The sequence below is a fragment of the Notolabrus celidotus genome, chromosome 19 (genome assembly GCF_009762535.1).
Source record: "Notolabrus celidotus isolate fNotCel1 chromosome 19, fNotCel1.pri, whole genome shotgun sequence".
NCBI lineage: Eukaryota > Metazoa > Chordata > Actinopteri > Labriformes > Labridae > Notolabrus > Notolabrus celidotus.
The window spans coordinates 7,161,140-7,175,453 of record NC_048290.1 but is presented as its reverse complement, the minus strand read 5'-3'; the positions used below and the strand labels follow the sequence as shown (position 1 = coordinate 7,175,453).

Genomic DNA, 14,314 nt, shown 5'->3' with positions numbered 1-14,314 from the left:
ATTCACCATACATGGTGATTGCACATATATAGTTATGACTCTGTTTTATAGATGTTTCTATTCATATCAGGGATTATTTTTGGGTGTGATACAGGTGTCAGGGGTTGGTCTTATCAGGAAACAATGTTGTTTAAGAAAAAAAAAACAGTGCTTAAAGGCGGATTTATACTTCTGCGTTGCCCCTACGTAGCAGGGGCTGACGCGGACATGAGCACCTCATACTTGCGTGCGTGGATGTGTCCGTGTCGTGCAGCGGTTCTCCGCCGAAACGCTTGAGGGCAGTCTGGTCTCTCTGATAGCCAGTCACCTGCTTCTGGTATGGTAATCTACAGCTGATACATGTTGCTGTTTATCATACAGACATGATTATAGGGAAGAATAGAGAGGAGGAATTGAAATACACGGCCGATGTGCGGCCAATGAGCGGCCAATGAGCGGGATCCCTGAAGTGCTGTAAATGCGGGAAACACAATGCCTGCGAGCGACCTATCACAGGGCTCGCGGTCCGCATGGATTATATGCATGGTTACATTTTTGAGGATGTGCACTTCAGCTACGTGTGTAGGCCTCTGAGTAGGTACGGGAGCTACGCAGACCCCAGGCGTAGGCTATGCTGTCGATTCGAGTATAAATCAGCCTTAATGCAGACACCAGCTGAGCGATGGATTCAAAAGGAGAGGGTGATCCACAAGATGAAAAATGTCCTGTTTTCTTTCTTTATTTATCTATTTAACCAGGTAAAAGACTCATTGAGATTTAAAACCTCTTTTTCAAGAGTGACCTGGCCAAGACGGCAATAGCTTACAACACACAAGCACACAAAACAACACAAATAGAATACGGTCACAGTTTCACACAGTTACATGATTACTCAGTGCAATCACAAGATCCAATAGAGCATGTTTCTCTGTCTTTTATGAGTGACTTGAATTCCCCCAGAGTTACAAGATATGTCAGTTTCAAGTCCCTCTGCACATCATTCCAGGTAAACAGGGCTGAAACTTTAAAAGTCTTTTTGCCCAGTTCAGTTCTGACTCTCGGGACCTGCAACTGTATGATGTCCTGAGTGCGCAGGCCATATCGGCTGACGTTTCTACACATGTGTACACACAAATAATGTAATCTGTAATCTGACATTTAACAATTCACATACTTACCTGCTGCCGATATATTTCATGATGATTTTTTTCCAACAAAAGTTGACCAAAAATGTAATAAAATGCTTTACATTTTTGCCACAGGGTCAACAGGCAGCAGTGAAATTTCCCAGATTCCCTTTTGTGGATTGATTTGATTTAATGCGCCAGATCAGATTGTCACCAGCAACACCGTGCTGTCTAGAAATAACACACCATTGCTAAGGAATACTGACCATTCAGAATCAAGTATTAAACCCAACTGGTTCATAAACTACAATTTAAGAACATTTTGAATTCAAGGAGGGTTTTTTTGTGTGTGTGTTTAAAACAAACTCTCTTTATGAGACTGTTTCAAAAACACCCAGCTCTGCTTGTGGTTACAGCTCGACTCACAAAACATGTCTCCTCCTGTTAAGTGCTGTGGTGTGACTGATTTGGTGAGCCAGTGGAGAGGCTGTCTAATGAGAGCTAATTACATCATGATCCTAATTAGTGTGTCAGTCAAGGCTCGAAATTAAGTCTGCAGACACTCCTCTGCTTTTGTCTCTCCATTTAAGCACACGCACAAACAAACATACTGCGACCCACCCTGCAATGACATTACACACTGAAAGTCATGTCAAATTTGCACAAATAAACCAAAATAAATTACTCTCATTAATTCAATTAAAACTCCAACTCGTTGCCTTTAACGTTTTGAGCAACAACACCTGCACAAATACGCTGCCCGGTTTCCAAGGAATGTGTGTGCACGTGATTTTCTAAGTTGTTGCACGTTGACTTGTGCGTAAATGTGTTGTTTATGTCTGTGTCTGTGTGTGTGTGGGTCTCCTGTGACTGTGTAATATGATTGCAGTGCAGCTTGCAGTGCTGCTTGCTGTGCCCCAGAGGTGTGTTGCATACTTATTGAGGCCAGGATATGGCCACCAGGGTCTCTGTCTAACGCAGTTTCACCACCTGAATATGGCTGCACAGCTAGCTTTGATAGAAGACTAAACCTGGTATGTATGACTTTGGGGCACCAGGGGTCTGTGTGTGTGTGTGTGTGTGTGTGAGTGTGCATGCATGTATGTTTGTGGAGTATGATGAAATAACCAGTATGATGGAGGTTGTGGGAGCAGGAATATCCGTCATCCCTGCGAGCGTGCAGTGTGTGTGTAAACATATGGGGCCCAACACCTGGCTGTGCATAGGTGTAGGCCATCCATAGGGCATTATGGGAAAATAACCTCTGCAGTGTGCAGGGCTGAGGGTATAGCAGTGACCACAGCAGATCAGAGAGGTTACCCTGCTCTCTGCCAGTCCAATCGCACACATTCATCACCAGCCTCCCTTCAGGGCTGCTTGTATTTCAGAGCTCTCGCTGGGGTGCATTATGGGATAGGGTACCATGTGGTGTCTTTGCTGCACCGGGCGGTCTTTGCCCCTGTGTGCTTTCAAATGTCCCTGAAGCACTCTGCTGCACCAGAGCTTATTTACTGTATGCAGCAGTCCATTAACCCCCATTTTTTTGTATAATATAAAATGTAAATTAGAACATTGACACAAGACTGCTAAAACTTTCAGACAGCACTGCTTTCATTCTCAGTGCTCTCTTACTTTTTGTCTGTTCTAACTATTTTTTCAAAGTCAAATTGCCCTCACATGTTCATGCAGCTGAGACTGCTGTGAAATCAGTCCTTTGTGGTGTGTTCAAGGATGCTCTGACGTCTGAGTTGGCTGCTGAAGAGCACTGCAACCACAAGCTGTTACCTTGGAATTTAAAGCTGCAGACATTTATCGTGCAGAAGTAGACATCGTTGACTAGGTTCATTGAATTTGACGTGTGTAATTTGTGGCCAGTATTAGTATATCATTAGTATTACATTGTATATTTCTACAGACCCGTGTCATCATCCAACCTTGCTTCTATTTGTGTCCTCTTTGAGTCCTTTTGGAACTAAGCCAACATTGCTGTCTTCTTCTTACTCAGATTTTCCACTTTTATCCAACGCTACAGAGACTGTGAGTTAGCATTAGTTTGATGATACTCTCCAGCAAAAACAGTCATGTGAACATCTTGTAATGCCCTTTGATTAATGTATCTTATGTGCTATTAGGAATTGCCAAATAATAGTGTAATATGAAGAGGAAAGGAAAGGGTGCTGGCAGCTGGTGAGAAGTCCTGCTACACTGAAAAAGTGGGTTGAATTTGGAAGTTGCGGTTCTGTGTATTAGAGCGTATCAGCCCACTTAAGGCATTGCATATGAATATCAGAAATAATAATAAGGCGGCTGAAGAACAAAAGAGGAAGAGGAAGAGGAGAAAACACACACATACACTCAAAAAAACCATACAAATGTGTATAAAGCAGATGAAATCTTGTATCTTGTTGTTGTTAATCAATCAGTGTTGGGCTTTGAACACCCTTGACTCCAGAAGACTCATATAGTACCAAATCACAACAAATGTTATCTCAAGCCACAGGTCTAGACAGTACTCTGTTATACTATTAATAAAGACCCAACATCAAGACAGAATAAAGATGACAGGACTCAGTCTGATCTCATCTTTATCCACCATGAGCAGAACACTTTGCAGCATTTAGCAAGTTACAGCGGCAAGGACAAACTTCCTTTAGGAGGCAGAAACCTCCAGCAGGACCAGACTCATGTTAGACAGACATCTGCCCGACTGTGTTGAGGTTGGGAGGAGGGATGGAGGGATGCAGAAAAAGAGAAATGGACAGATTCAAGTAACAATGACAGCATGAACATCATCAGCTGGAGTCGGACTGCTCTGAGATCAGCGCTGTAGCAAGAAGAGGAAGACAAGCTTTTGCTTTATGGACATGTTGGGAGAAAATAATACAAATGTGTTTGATGGAAAGTTGAAGTCTGCTACATGTATAATATCACAGATACATTTAAATTTAAAACTACAGTGTCAAAAATGCAAGCTTTGAAAAGTAGATAATTGCGACATGATGAAAATATGGGATTGTACAATTTGGAAAGTGCGATAACATTTTGTTTTCAAAGTTTAACAAAATTAACTTAAACTTTTACCTTCAAACTAGGTGATTCCAATCATTTATCTGCAGTTAGAAAAATTGTCTAACAAAAGAAAACTGGCAAAAATCACTTCAAGAGAAGCATAAAGAGTCAAGGGCTCACAAAAGTAGAAAACAATTAACAAAACACTTTCTTGGAATAAAAGCTTTTTATCCATCAAATAAAAGGTACTATTCAAACTTTGCTAATCTCACAAAACAGATGAAAAAACTTTCAAAGAAATTGGAAAAGACAGCTCCTACGTTTGATTGATTTTTTATTCAAAGTTCGCAGAAAAACAGTGTGAAGACATGCTGAAACTGCAATGTGAACGATGGAAACTTATTCCCAAACTTTTGTGAATGTCCCATTTTCTGTGACAGAGTTGTTAATAAATGTACCTATAAATGTGTAATCTGTTTCTTCTGTGTGTTTTGCAGCTGCTGTCAGACAGCCAGCTCAACATGGTGAAGGTAGTGAACTCAGTGAGTGATGCTCTGAACGCCATGCAGAAGGAGAATGTGGGCCTGAAGGCGCGGGTCAAGGCCGACCTACAGAGGGCGCCGGTCAGAGGGGCTCGTCTCAAGGGCTGCTCCAACGGTAAGAGAAAAGAGGCGGGGCTTCTGTCCATCGCTGTCTGATGAGATTGGACTCTTCATTCGCAGATTAGTGTCTCTGATATTCAGTATCCGTCTCTGTTTGTATAATTCACACATCAGTGGCTACATATATGTTTGACCTTCTGTGTGCTGTGTCGTGATCCCTCTCAGTGCCAGCCCGACTCCATTAGAGTGTAAGATGATATTCCAGTGTGGTCTGTCTGTCATCCATCTCACCACATATTCATTCAACACAACCTCGCCTGCTGATATCAGTATTTTTCCCTGGGCTACATCTCATATCCACATTATCCAGTGGCCTTGGAAGACGTGTGGAATTTTTTCACAGTACATGAGAAATGACTCGCCGGGGTGTGTTGCTGTGAGGCAGAGAACGGCCCGAGGCAAAGTCCCATTGGAAGGCTTTTAACCGAGCCCAGTACACCCAGTGGCATTCCCCAGTTGGATTACATCTTGCATAGGTAGCCAAGGAGCACGGAGCGAAGGCCGCTCATGTATAACACACAGCATGTAATAACAGAGTTAGACAGACTTCATGGTTTTGTGTGAGCTGAAAGACTTGAGATGGTGGTGGATGGTTGATAAATCTGCAAACGTGAGGGCAGAGCAGTGTAGCAGGAGTGTAAAACAGCAGTGCAGGAATAATATTAGCAAGTTTAACTTTTGCCTGACAAAAAACTTAAGCTGTTAAAATGATGCATTGGGTGTTTTATTTATCTCCACAAGAGCTCCAAAAACTCCTGAGGCGTCTAACTTCAACAATGTGATGAATGTAAATGAGTACTGAGTGGCTTCACCCATTTGTTTCTGAAGAGGGCTGATGAGGTCTACAGATGGTTATTGCCATAGTGGAAATGCTGACTCTACCTAGCTTTCGATCCATCTAGATGGGAGCAAAGAGGGGGAGCTCAGGCGGGCCATAAGCCTCCAAACAGCTACTATCAGCCTTGTTTGTGAAATCAGCAGTACACGTACTTATGCAATTTTTTCCCCAAGTTTTTTTCTACTGGTATTAATTATTATTATGTTCTTTTGAACAAATATTAATAAATCTAATAAACCACTGAAAATCAAAAATACTGATTTTCAGTGGTTTATTAGTTTGGACATTGGATTTGGAATGTTAAAACTGAAATATTCACTTAATCAAGGCCAAAATGCCAACATATACATTTTATCCAGATGTAAAAAAGCATGAATAGTCCATGGCATCTCGTAGCGCAGCACTGTTCGCCAGTAGTTTGATCAAAAAGTGGAGATGAAGTTGCATGTAGGCTGTGTCTGGTTAACTTGACACAGCCTAAAATGTGCAACAAGCACAGGCATGTAGACATTAACCTTCAGGGGGGACCAAAAGCTGGGGGTGCCAGCTCCGCAAATGATAGCCATATTCAATTAACCAATTTGACATTGATCCCCTGTAGATTCTGTGATCTCATGTTTAGCTGTGTTAATTAACTGCGCTCAATTTGGTGTTTTTTTAATGGTGTTTTCTTACCCTTTGATCAATCAGTCAGTCAGTTAGTCGGTAGAATGACTCTGAAAGTAGCTGCTTTGGATCATCCTAAGGAAAAAAAATCCATATACAGTTCAGCACACAATTCTTTAGTCCACGGGTCAGAACAAGGCCTGTGAGATGTTACCAACCTTACCTTTACAGCACAAATAAACAAATCATCACTCTGTTGGAACCGAACCAATGTTTTAATGATTAAACTGGAGGCTTTTTCTATAGGAGAGCAGAATCAAGTTTGCTGAAGCTCTGTCCGTGGTGCTGAAATTACTCACTGGTGAGTGCGTCATCCTTTCAGACAGCTTTATGCCTGACACCACTTTCCAGACTTGTTATCCTTCAACTTGATTCTCTGAAGCAATCAGTAAACAATTACTTGAAACACACCAGGATTCTGAGTGCCAATAAATTATAAATCAATAGATAGAAAATGTATCCCTTAGATCTTAGCAGAATTGTTATCTCACAGTGGGATCTATGGGATAATTTCTTCAGGCCTGATTTTAATTTGTTTCCTCCTGGCTGTTTATTAATGGCAGCAGCGACAAAGACAGAAGCAATATTGTTTCCCATTGCTAAGAAAATAGCGTCCCCCCCCCCCCTCTTTATACACATTGCATGGGGAAAACACAATTACAAAAGCAGCTCACGATATGATGCAATTAAATGCAAAATAACATCTGAAAAAGTCTACAGAGAATACGGATATTAAATTGCAAGGCTATTGTTTTTCATAGTATTATTTTACATTTGTTTGGGTTATTATGTTTACAAGAAAAAAAGGACGAGGACAGTGCCCATAATAGGTGTAATTATGTGGCGCTCAATGCATTCTTAAATAACACTATACAACATGAATCCAGCATCCAGAACAAAGTTTAATGGTGATTACATCACTCCTGTTGCTGCAAATGGATGACTCCTTAGAAAAGCTGCTCCTGGTCTCATTATTTCATTCAGAGAGTCTGCTGGAAACAGGTGTCCGGTTCAATCAGCTGTCTGTCAGGGATTACAGCTCATTATTTTTCCCTGCTTGCTTCAACTTTAAAGGGGAAAGAAGTTGCGTGTGTTTACTAAAACTAATAAAATGTAAAAGTAGTATTTTTCAGAGAACTTCTCTCTTAAAGTTTAAAGTCAAATAAAAATGCACATAAATTATTGAGAAAAAAAACTTGCTTGTCTTTTGGGAGATATGGGGTTACAGAAATATGCAGACCTTTTTATTAGCAATAGCACACTGGACTGAGGGAAAGACTGCAAACTAACAACTTGTATTCTCTATTCTCTGTGACATAGGTTGGAGAATAACTGGAGAATATGCCAGTCCTTGTTTGCTGTATTTTCAATTTATTTATGTCCGTCTGTTTTGTGCAGGGAAGGAAAACATACAAGAAAGTTTACATTTTCAAATTCATCACTTGTCATTAATGACTCTTATTTTCCTTTCAGTAACTTTTGGGATGTGTTACCTATGACAATCCCATAGCTTATCTCTTAGCAGACTTTGTCCTTTCAATGGGAAAGTAACATGTTCAACAAAAACTTGCATCATGCTTCCCTTTTTATCCTTTTAATGATCATTATTTTTGAAGCGTTTTGCCTTTATTTGATAGGACAGCTTTAGAGAAACTGGAAATATAGGGAAAGAATGGGGATGGACATTTACCAAATCATGTTGAGACAAGGAATCAATCCTGCAACTATTGCAATGAGGACTGTAGCCTCGGTACATGTACAGGAGCTAAACCAGCTCCCGCCATCCTTTATTTTAACTCTTAAATGTATCATTCATCCAGAATCATGGCCATGGATTTTTTTAGATGCTGTCTATGGTCTAGAGGTATTTAATTGTGTTACAGTATTTTACTCAGATGATGTTGAGTGAAGAAGCAAGCAGTTGATTTGCTGTTTTTGCAAAACATACTAGATCCATAGCGAAAAACAACAGACTAGCCTCTCTTTCTAAGGTTTTTTTTCCCCTCAGTAGGTTGTTATCATGCATTTAACAAAAATTGTGGTAAACTGTAATATAAAAAAAAATCTTTTGGGGTTGGATTTGATGAAAAGACTCCTCAATTTTAGATAAGAAGTGAGCAGCTCAAGGGGATGCTGCGAGTTTTGGTGAATTGGTTGCGAGAGAGACAGCGAGTCCATCATACCTCCTAACTATCAATGCTACCATTGGCTGAGCTTAACTAATGTACTGGTAGACAGTAAGATAGAAGGTAGTAAAAATAGCTACACAACTGCACAGAAACTACACAATGCTGAATGCAAAGGACGTCTTCATGCAGGAAGACAGTTCAAATCTGTTATCCCTCTGGTAGCCCCTTCCAAAACAGACAGTCTTATACTGGTGCCACACGTCTTCTGGATTTTATAGTATATAAAAGTATTCAATCTTAATGTTGTTGGTCTCATTTAATTTAGGAGGTTATCAAGATGCATTAGAATGTATCTCTGCCTGTTTCATAACCACATGAAAGCTCCTCATAGGAGCTTACATTCCAGCACTTCATTTAATTTCTTTTTTGGCATATCCAAATAAAAAAGCTTTTAACAGAAGAAGAAGAAAGGACGAGGGTCAGACTGCATTCAGACGAACTAAAGTGGAAGGTTACATGCTCAAGTTTATGAAATAAGAGACTTCAGTAGTATGCAACTGAGAGAAAATTCACTAAATCAACTCAAACAAACAAGAAATTCTGTTTTCCAGATTCTTTTCAGTGAGTTAATTATGTTTACCACTAACAACAAGACTCAGTGTTATTATTCTAAAACTTAGAACATGTCCTCAGAATTACTTCTGAGATATTTTTTCTGTAAAATTTTAGACATCTAGACTAAGCTTCATGTTATTAACTTGTTAATGTTGAATGACACTGGAGTCTCAAATCAGGTGGGTTTAAACAGGTCAATGTTAATCCTTTTCATGATGCTCAATTATGCAGAGCATTCCAGCCCTGTTCCCTGACTACTGTTCTTTAAACAACATCAGTCCTCACAGCTAAAATACCTAAAACATCTTCATACTGTCAGGTGCTCTCTACATAAAAGAGAGATACCTTGTGTCAAAGAAAATTGGGTGGAATTTGCGATGGCAGACAAATTCTCCATTTGGTTAACTCTGTGCCTTTTCAGAAGTGTTTGAGTTTGTTAGTTCAAAATAAATCTTCAAGAGATAGCTTCCAAAACAGGATTTAAACACATTTTTTGAAGGCCAGTAGTGCTTAGATTTCAGTGAGTACTTGACTGTATGGATTCAAAGTCAACACCACTTGAGTGCTAGTGTTTTATATATATTTATATGTATATATTCACAGAGTGCTTCACATCGTCCTATTTAAGGCAAAAATATCCCAGAGCCACATAAATGTCACAGGTAAACCTGAGCAACTTTTATACTAAGCAGCATCAAGTTTCAGCACCATGGACAGCGCCTCACATGTTATCTGCCCTAGATTTGATAAGCAGGAGTCTTTAAAAGCACTTTTGAAGCTTGTTGCTGTTTGAGAAAGAAGGGTTTTAAAAGATATACGAAGACTTAAAAATATACTTAGAAGACAGGTGAATTTAGGTTTAGCTAAATGTTACATTCACAGGAATATATATGCTCCATATAAACACTGAATCTTTCTAGAAATGCAGCAGTGCAGTTTTTTTTTTTTACTCCCTTGCTTCCCTGAACTACAGTCAAGACCAACTACAGTACAACAAAGCAGCCAGCGGCAACTCAATGTTTTTGTGGAGCACAGCCTTGACATTTTATCAAAGACATCTACACTGCACTAGAAAATTGCTAGAAAAACAACCAAAAACATCAGTCCTGACCGCAGATGATATCCTTTCTAAATGCCAATGTTTGTGTTTTATGAAATTCATACAGCTTTTTATTATGATAGCACTTTTTGGGGTTAATTTGCTTTTTGCTATTACGTGTACAAAACCTTTTAGCTCTTTCTTTTAGCGTTTTGATGTTAAGAAGCAATTTTCAGCGTTCAATTTGAGATGTCATACAGTTCAAACTAGCCACAATCTATGTAGCACTATAGATAAATAACTGTTTGCTGCACATATTCAATATTTCTTGTCTATAGCTGTATATCTCTGTGTATATATGTTTAGGTATAGGGCTAAATCAGGAATATCTTGAATGCTTGTCAGTCCCGCTGTGCCTGTGAATATTTGAAGTGCTCATCTCTGTACTGTTTGCATTGGATTCCCTTAAGAACATATTAGATTTTCAAAGTTATAGGAAGAGAAACCTGACAGCAGTGAAGCCCTTCTTTGCGCTGAGAGTAGCTGGGTATCTGAGTTGGATAAAACCACTGCAGAAGAAGTCCTACTTTCTCAGATCTTGGACCAGCTTACTGTGGAGAAGCAATTATTGCCTTGACATTTTGTGGATTTCTTTTGCATTATTTTGTTTTGCTGTCACATCGGTTATTCACTTTCATGTGTCTAGCATTTTAAAATAAAAGAGCAAAAAACAAAGTATTCTAACTTAAGTTTCATGCAGGTCCAGTGCTTGGTTAAAAAACAAGCACAGCTCTATTTTACCATTATATGAACACTGTTTTGTGGAGATGGGAGAACAGGGTGCATTACAATGAGTTCACTTCCTGCTGTGCAGCGCCTGTGATGTCAGAGTGACTTACTTTGAAGTGTTTATCCAGCTAAGGATTTTGCCGCCAAACAGATGAGATTCAGAACAGATACGGTCCTCAAAAGGTCCCAAAACACATGCCGGTATATGCACACAAATCAAAACATACATCACCAAAGAGGTGGTATTTTGCTTTTTATGATATTTTACAAACACACATGAAGTCAGAATTTTGACTGTCAGTACTAAATGTGGATAAAGTTCCAAATTGTGTGGTCAAGGTGTTGATGTTTAATCCCAGGATGATACTGTACAAAAGTCACACAAGAACTTAACAAGATCAACACAAGAATTACTCAAATCACTAGTTGGTGACTCTCCTTAAAATGGGAAATTTGTCTATAAAAAAAAGGAAGCTGGGGCGCTGGTGGCCTAGTGGTCTAAGCGCCCAACATACAGAGGCTACAGTCCTTGTCGCAGGGGTAGCTGGTTCGATTCCCAGCCGGTCGACCATTTTCTGCATGTCTTCCCCCACTCTCTACTCCCCACATTTCCTGTCTCTCTTCAGCTGTCCTATCAAATAAAGGCAAAAAGGCCAAAAATATAACTTGAAAAAAAAAAGGAAACTACTTTAACAGTAGCTGGTTGAAGTGTTTAAGACAGAAGCTGAAATTAGTTTTCAATGACACCAACCTGAGATAAGTGAAGGGTTTGTTGAATCATGTAAAGCTACTACAAAGCTATCAAAAGGACAACACAAAGCTTAAAGACGAGTATAATACCCCATATATATAGGATATGTCTTAGAATATTCTATTATTTTCAAAAAAAGCAAGAAAAGACTAAAACCAACATGGAATTGTCCAATTATACAATTTCATTCATTCAATTTTACCACCATAGACCTCAATCAGCTCAAACTTTTTTTTAAAGGCCCATATAAGTTCAAAATCATCAAAAAGCCAAACTGGGTTGGATTCACTTATAAGGGAGAAACCAAGTATCTTAAGTCTATCCTTGTCTCCTGCCATAAAAGCTAAATAATGAGCCAAATCTGCCTCCAAACATCACTTTTATGTTATCCAAGTTTCCATGGAAATATATTTTACCTGGCAGTTTTAGGGTGTTTTTGATCCTTTTGGTAAAACTGACTTCCAAAGAAAGAAGAAAGTTTCAAATGTGCTAAGAGGCAAAAACCTTGTTGGATGTGTTCATTTCTTGGATTTCTTTTAAGAAAAATAAGGTGTTTAGCTACCTAATCCTTTAGCTATTTCCAACACCATTGTGATGGACTTTATATCATTTTGAGCATATTCCAAAAGACCACATGAATCTGCCTCTTTCCTAGAGCCTCAGTAAGGCCCCTGACAGCACAACAATACCTGTAGTTAGAAGCATTCCCTTGCAAGTGATTCTGAACCAACACAATGGTAATCAGTTTCATATTGGCGCACATTGAGAACTATATTAGCATACATTATTAAACAATGTTATTCAAGGCCTGTTGATATGAGGTTATAAAATGTATCCCAGTGCAGGTCAGGTATTTATATCAGATTTAAATGAGGCCAAATAGTCTGCAGTGCTCGGACAAGCAGAAACAGGTAATGGCTATGGAGAGGCAGGATACACGACAATCTGGCGAACGGACAAGTGACAATCTGGCAGGGAATTGGGTTGAAGTGGCCGATATATATGTTGGAGAGCTGATTAGGGGATTGGGAACAGGTACTCACAGATGAGTGCTGGAATCAGGCTGGAATCACAGAAGGATGGAAACACTGATGACCCAGAGGACTAATGCCTTCAGCTGGGAGGGAAGGGAAGAGGAGGCTGTAATTACAGAAGGAATTAAAGATCGAGAGTAAAGAAGGGATGGGTTTGGTCATGACTGGAAACTTTTTGTGATGTATGTAGCTACAACTGATAAGTGTAGTTATGAACTATTACTTTTTCATTACATGGATGAGTTAAATTACTTGATTCCTGATTGAAAAATGGCATCATTCAGAGGTCTGCTATTTGTCTTTTGACCATATTTATGTAGCAGCCATTTTCCAATGAGGTCATGCTTATTGCTGAATTTCAGGCAGTTAAGACATAAATTTAGTGCCTGTGGAAATCTGGAAGGAGATCTCACTTCATTTCAAGATAAAACAACACTAAGGACAGCTTAGTCTGCAGTCTGCTGGGGAAGCAGTATAAAACTCAAGGATGCAAGGCGACTGGTCAAACTAGTGAAAAAAGATGGCACTGTGATTGGAACCAGGTTGGACTCACTGGGGGCTGTGGTGGAGAGATGCACACAGAAGATGCTAGAGGCCATTCTAAATTACACAGATCATCCACTTCACAACTTCTTTGTGGACCAGAGAAACAGCCGCAGTGGACGGCTCATCTCTCTGCACTGCAGGACTGAGAGATACAGATAATCATTCATCCCTGCAGCCATTAGGCTTCATAACTCTCTAACCAATGGGAGATGAGCTGACAGACACCTGAATTACTTGTTTTATGTGATTTTTATAATTTTATCTACCAGACACCTGAATTCCCCCCCTTCTGGAATTGATAAAGTACATTCTACATTCTATTCTATTCTATTAGCTTCTGTGGTGTAATAGCTAATGTTAGCATCCAGCCACTTCCTGAATGATATGACTGTTTGCTAGGGTGCAGATTATTGCTGTCAACTTGTACCCAAAATGCTGCCACGCTAATGATTGAAAAGTTGGCCTTTTCTATGATGATTTTAAACACAACATCAGACTCCTTCATGTTGGCTGCAGCTCTGTGTCTGTTATGTGCCGATATGTCAAGATAGCTTGTCCCCTGAGATGTGACATCATGTCATGCTTTAATATCGCAAGATCTCGTCACATTCTTAATAACTAGCTTACGTAGCTAACTAGCTTAGTAAAATAAGCTAACTTAGTTACACAATAGTAGCTAGTTAAATAAGCTAACTTAGTGACACAATAGTAGATAGTTAAATAAGCTAACTTAGTGACACAATAGTAGCTAGTTAAATAAGCTAACTGAGTGACACAATAGAAGCTAGTTAAATGAGCTAACTTAGTGACACAATAGAAGCTAGTTAAATAAGCTAACTTAGTGACACAATAGTAGCTAGTTAAATAAGCTAACTTAGTGACACAATAGTAGCTAGCTAAATAAGCTAACTTAGCGACACAATAGTAGCTAGTTAAATAAGCTAACTTAGTGACACAATAGTAGCTAGTTAAATAAGCTAACTTAGTGACACAATAGAAGCTACCTAGTTAGTAAATTCAGTCAATGCTAGCAAATGTTATTTAATATCAACTACTGTTAGTTAGTGTTAGCTCATATTAGCTTTTAGCCACTTAATATTATAACCATTTTGTAGGTTGTGGATAATAGC

At 39.3% G+C, this 14,314-nt stretch overlaps 1 protein-coding gene and 1 long non-coding RNA gene across 9 annotated transcripts in view; one reads left to right on the top strand and one right to left on the bottom strand.

Annotated features, from left to right (window-relative positions):
* Window positions 1-14,314, top strand: part of fibcd1 (fibrinogen C domain containing 1) — a 237,168-nt gene that overhangs the window by 138,354 nt on the left and 84,500 nt on the right. For all 8 annotated transcript variants that reach the window (XM_034709573.1, XM_034709570.1, XM_034709572.1 and 5 more), the window contains one exon: window positions 4,613-4,772. In XM_034709573.1, the coding sequence (XP_034565464.1) occupies window positions 4,613-4,772 (160 nt within the window). The remainder of the gene's footprint in view (window positions 1-4,612; window positions 4,773-14,314) is intronic.
* Window positions 7,109-13,240, bottom strand: LOC117831082. The gene is made up of 3 exons (XR_004634902.1): window positions 13,192-13,240; window positions 12,648-12,744; window positions 7,109-7,304 (listed from the first exon to the last, which is right to left on the bottom strand). It is a non-coding gene; the product is annotated as an uncharacterized LOC117831082 (long non-coding RNA).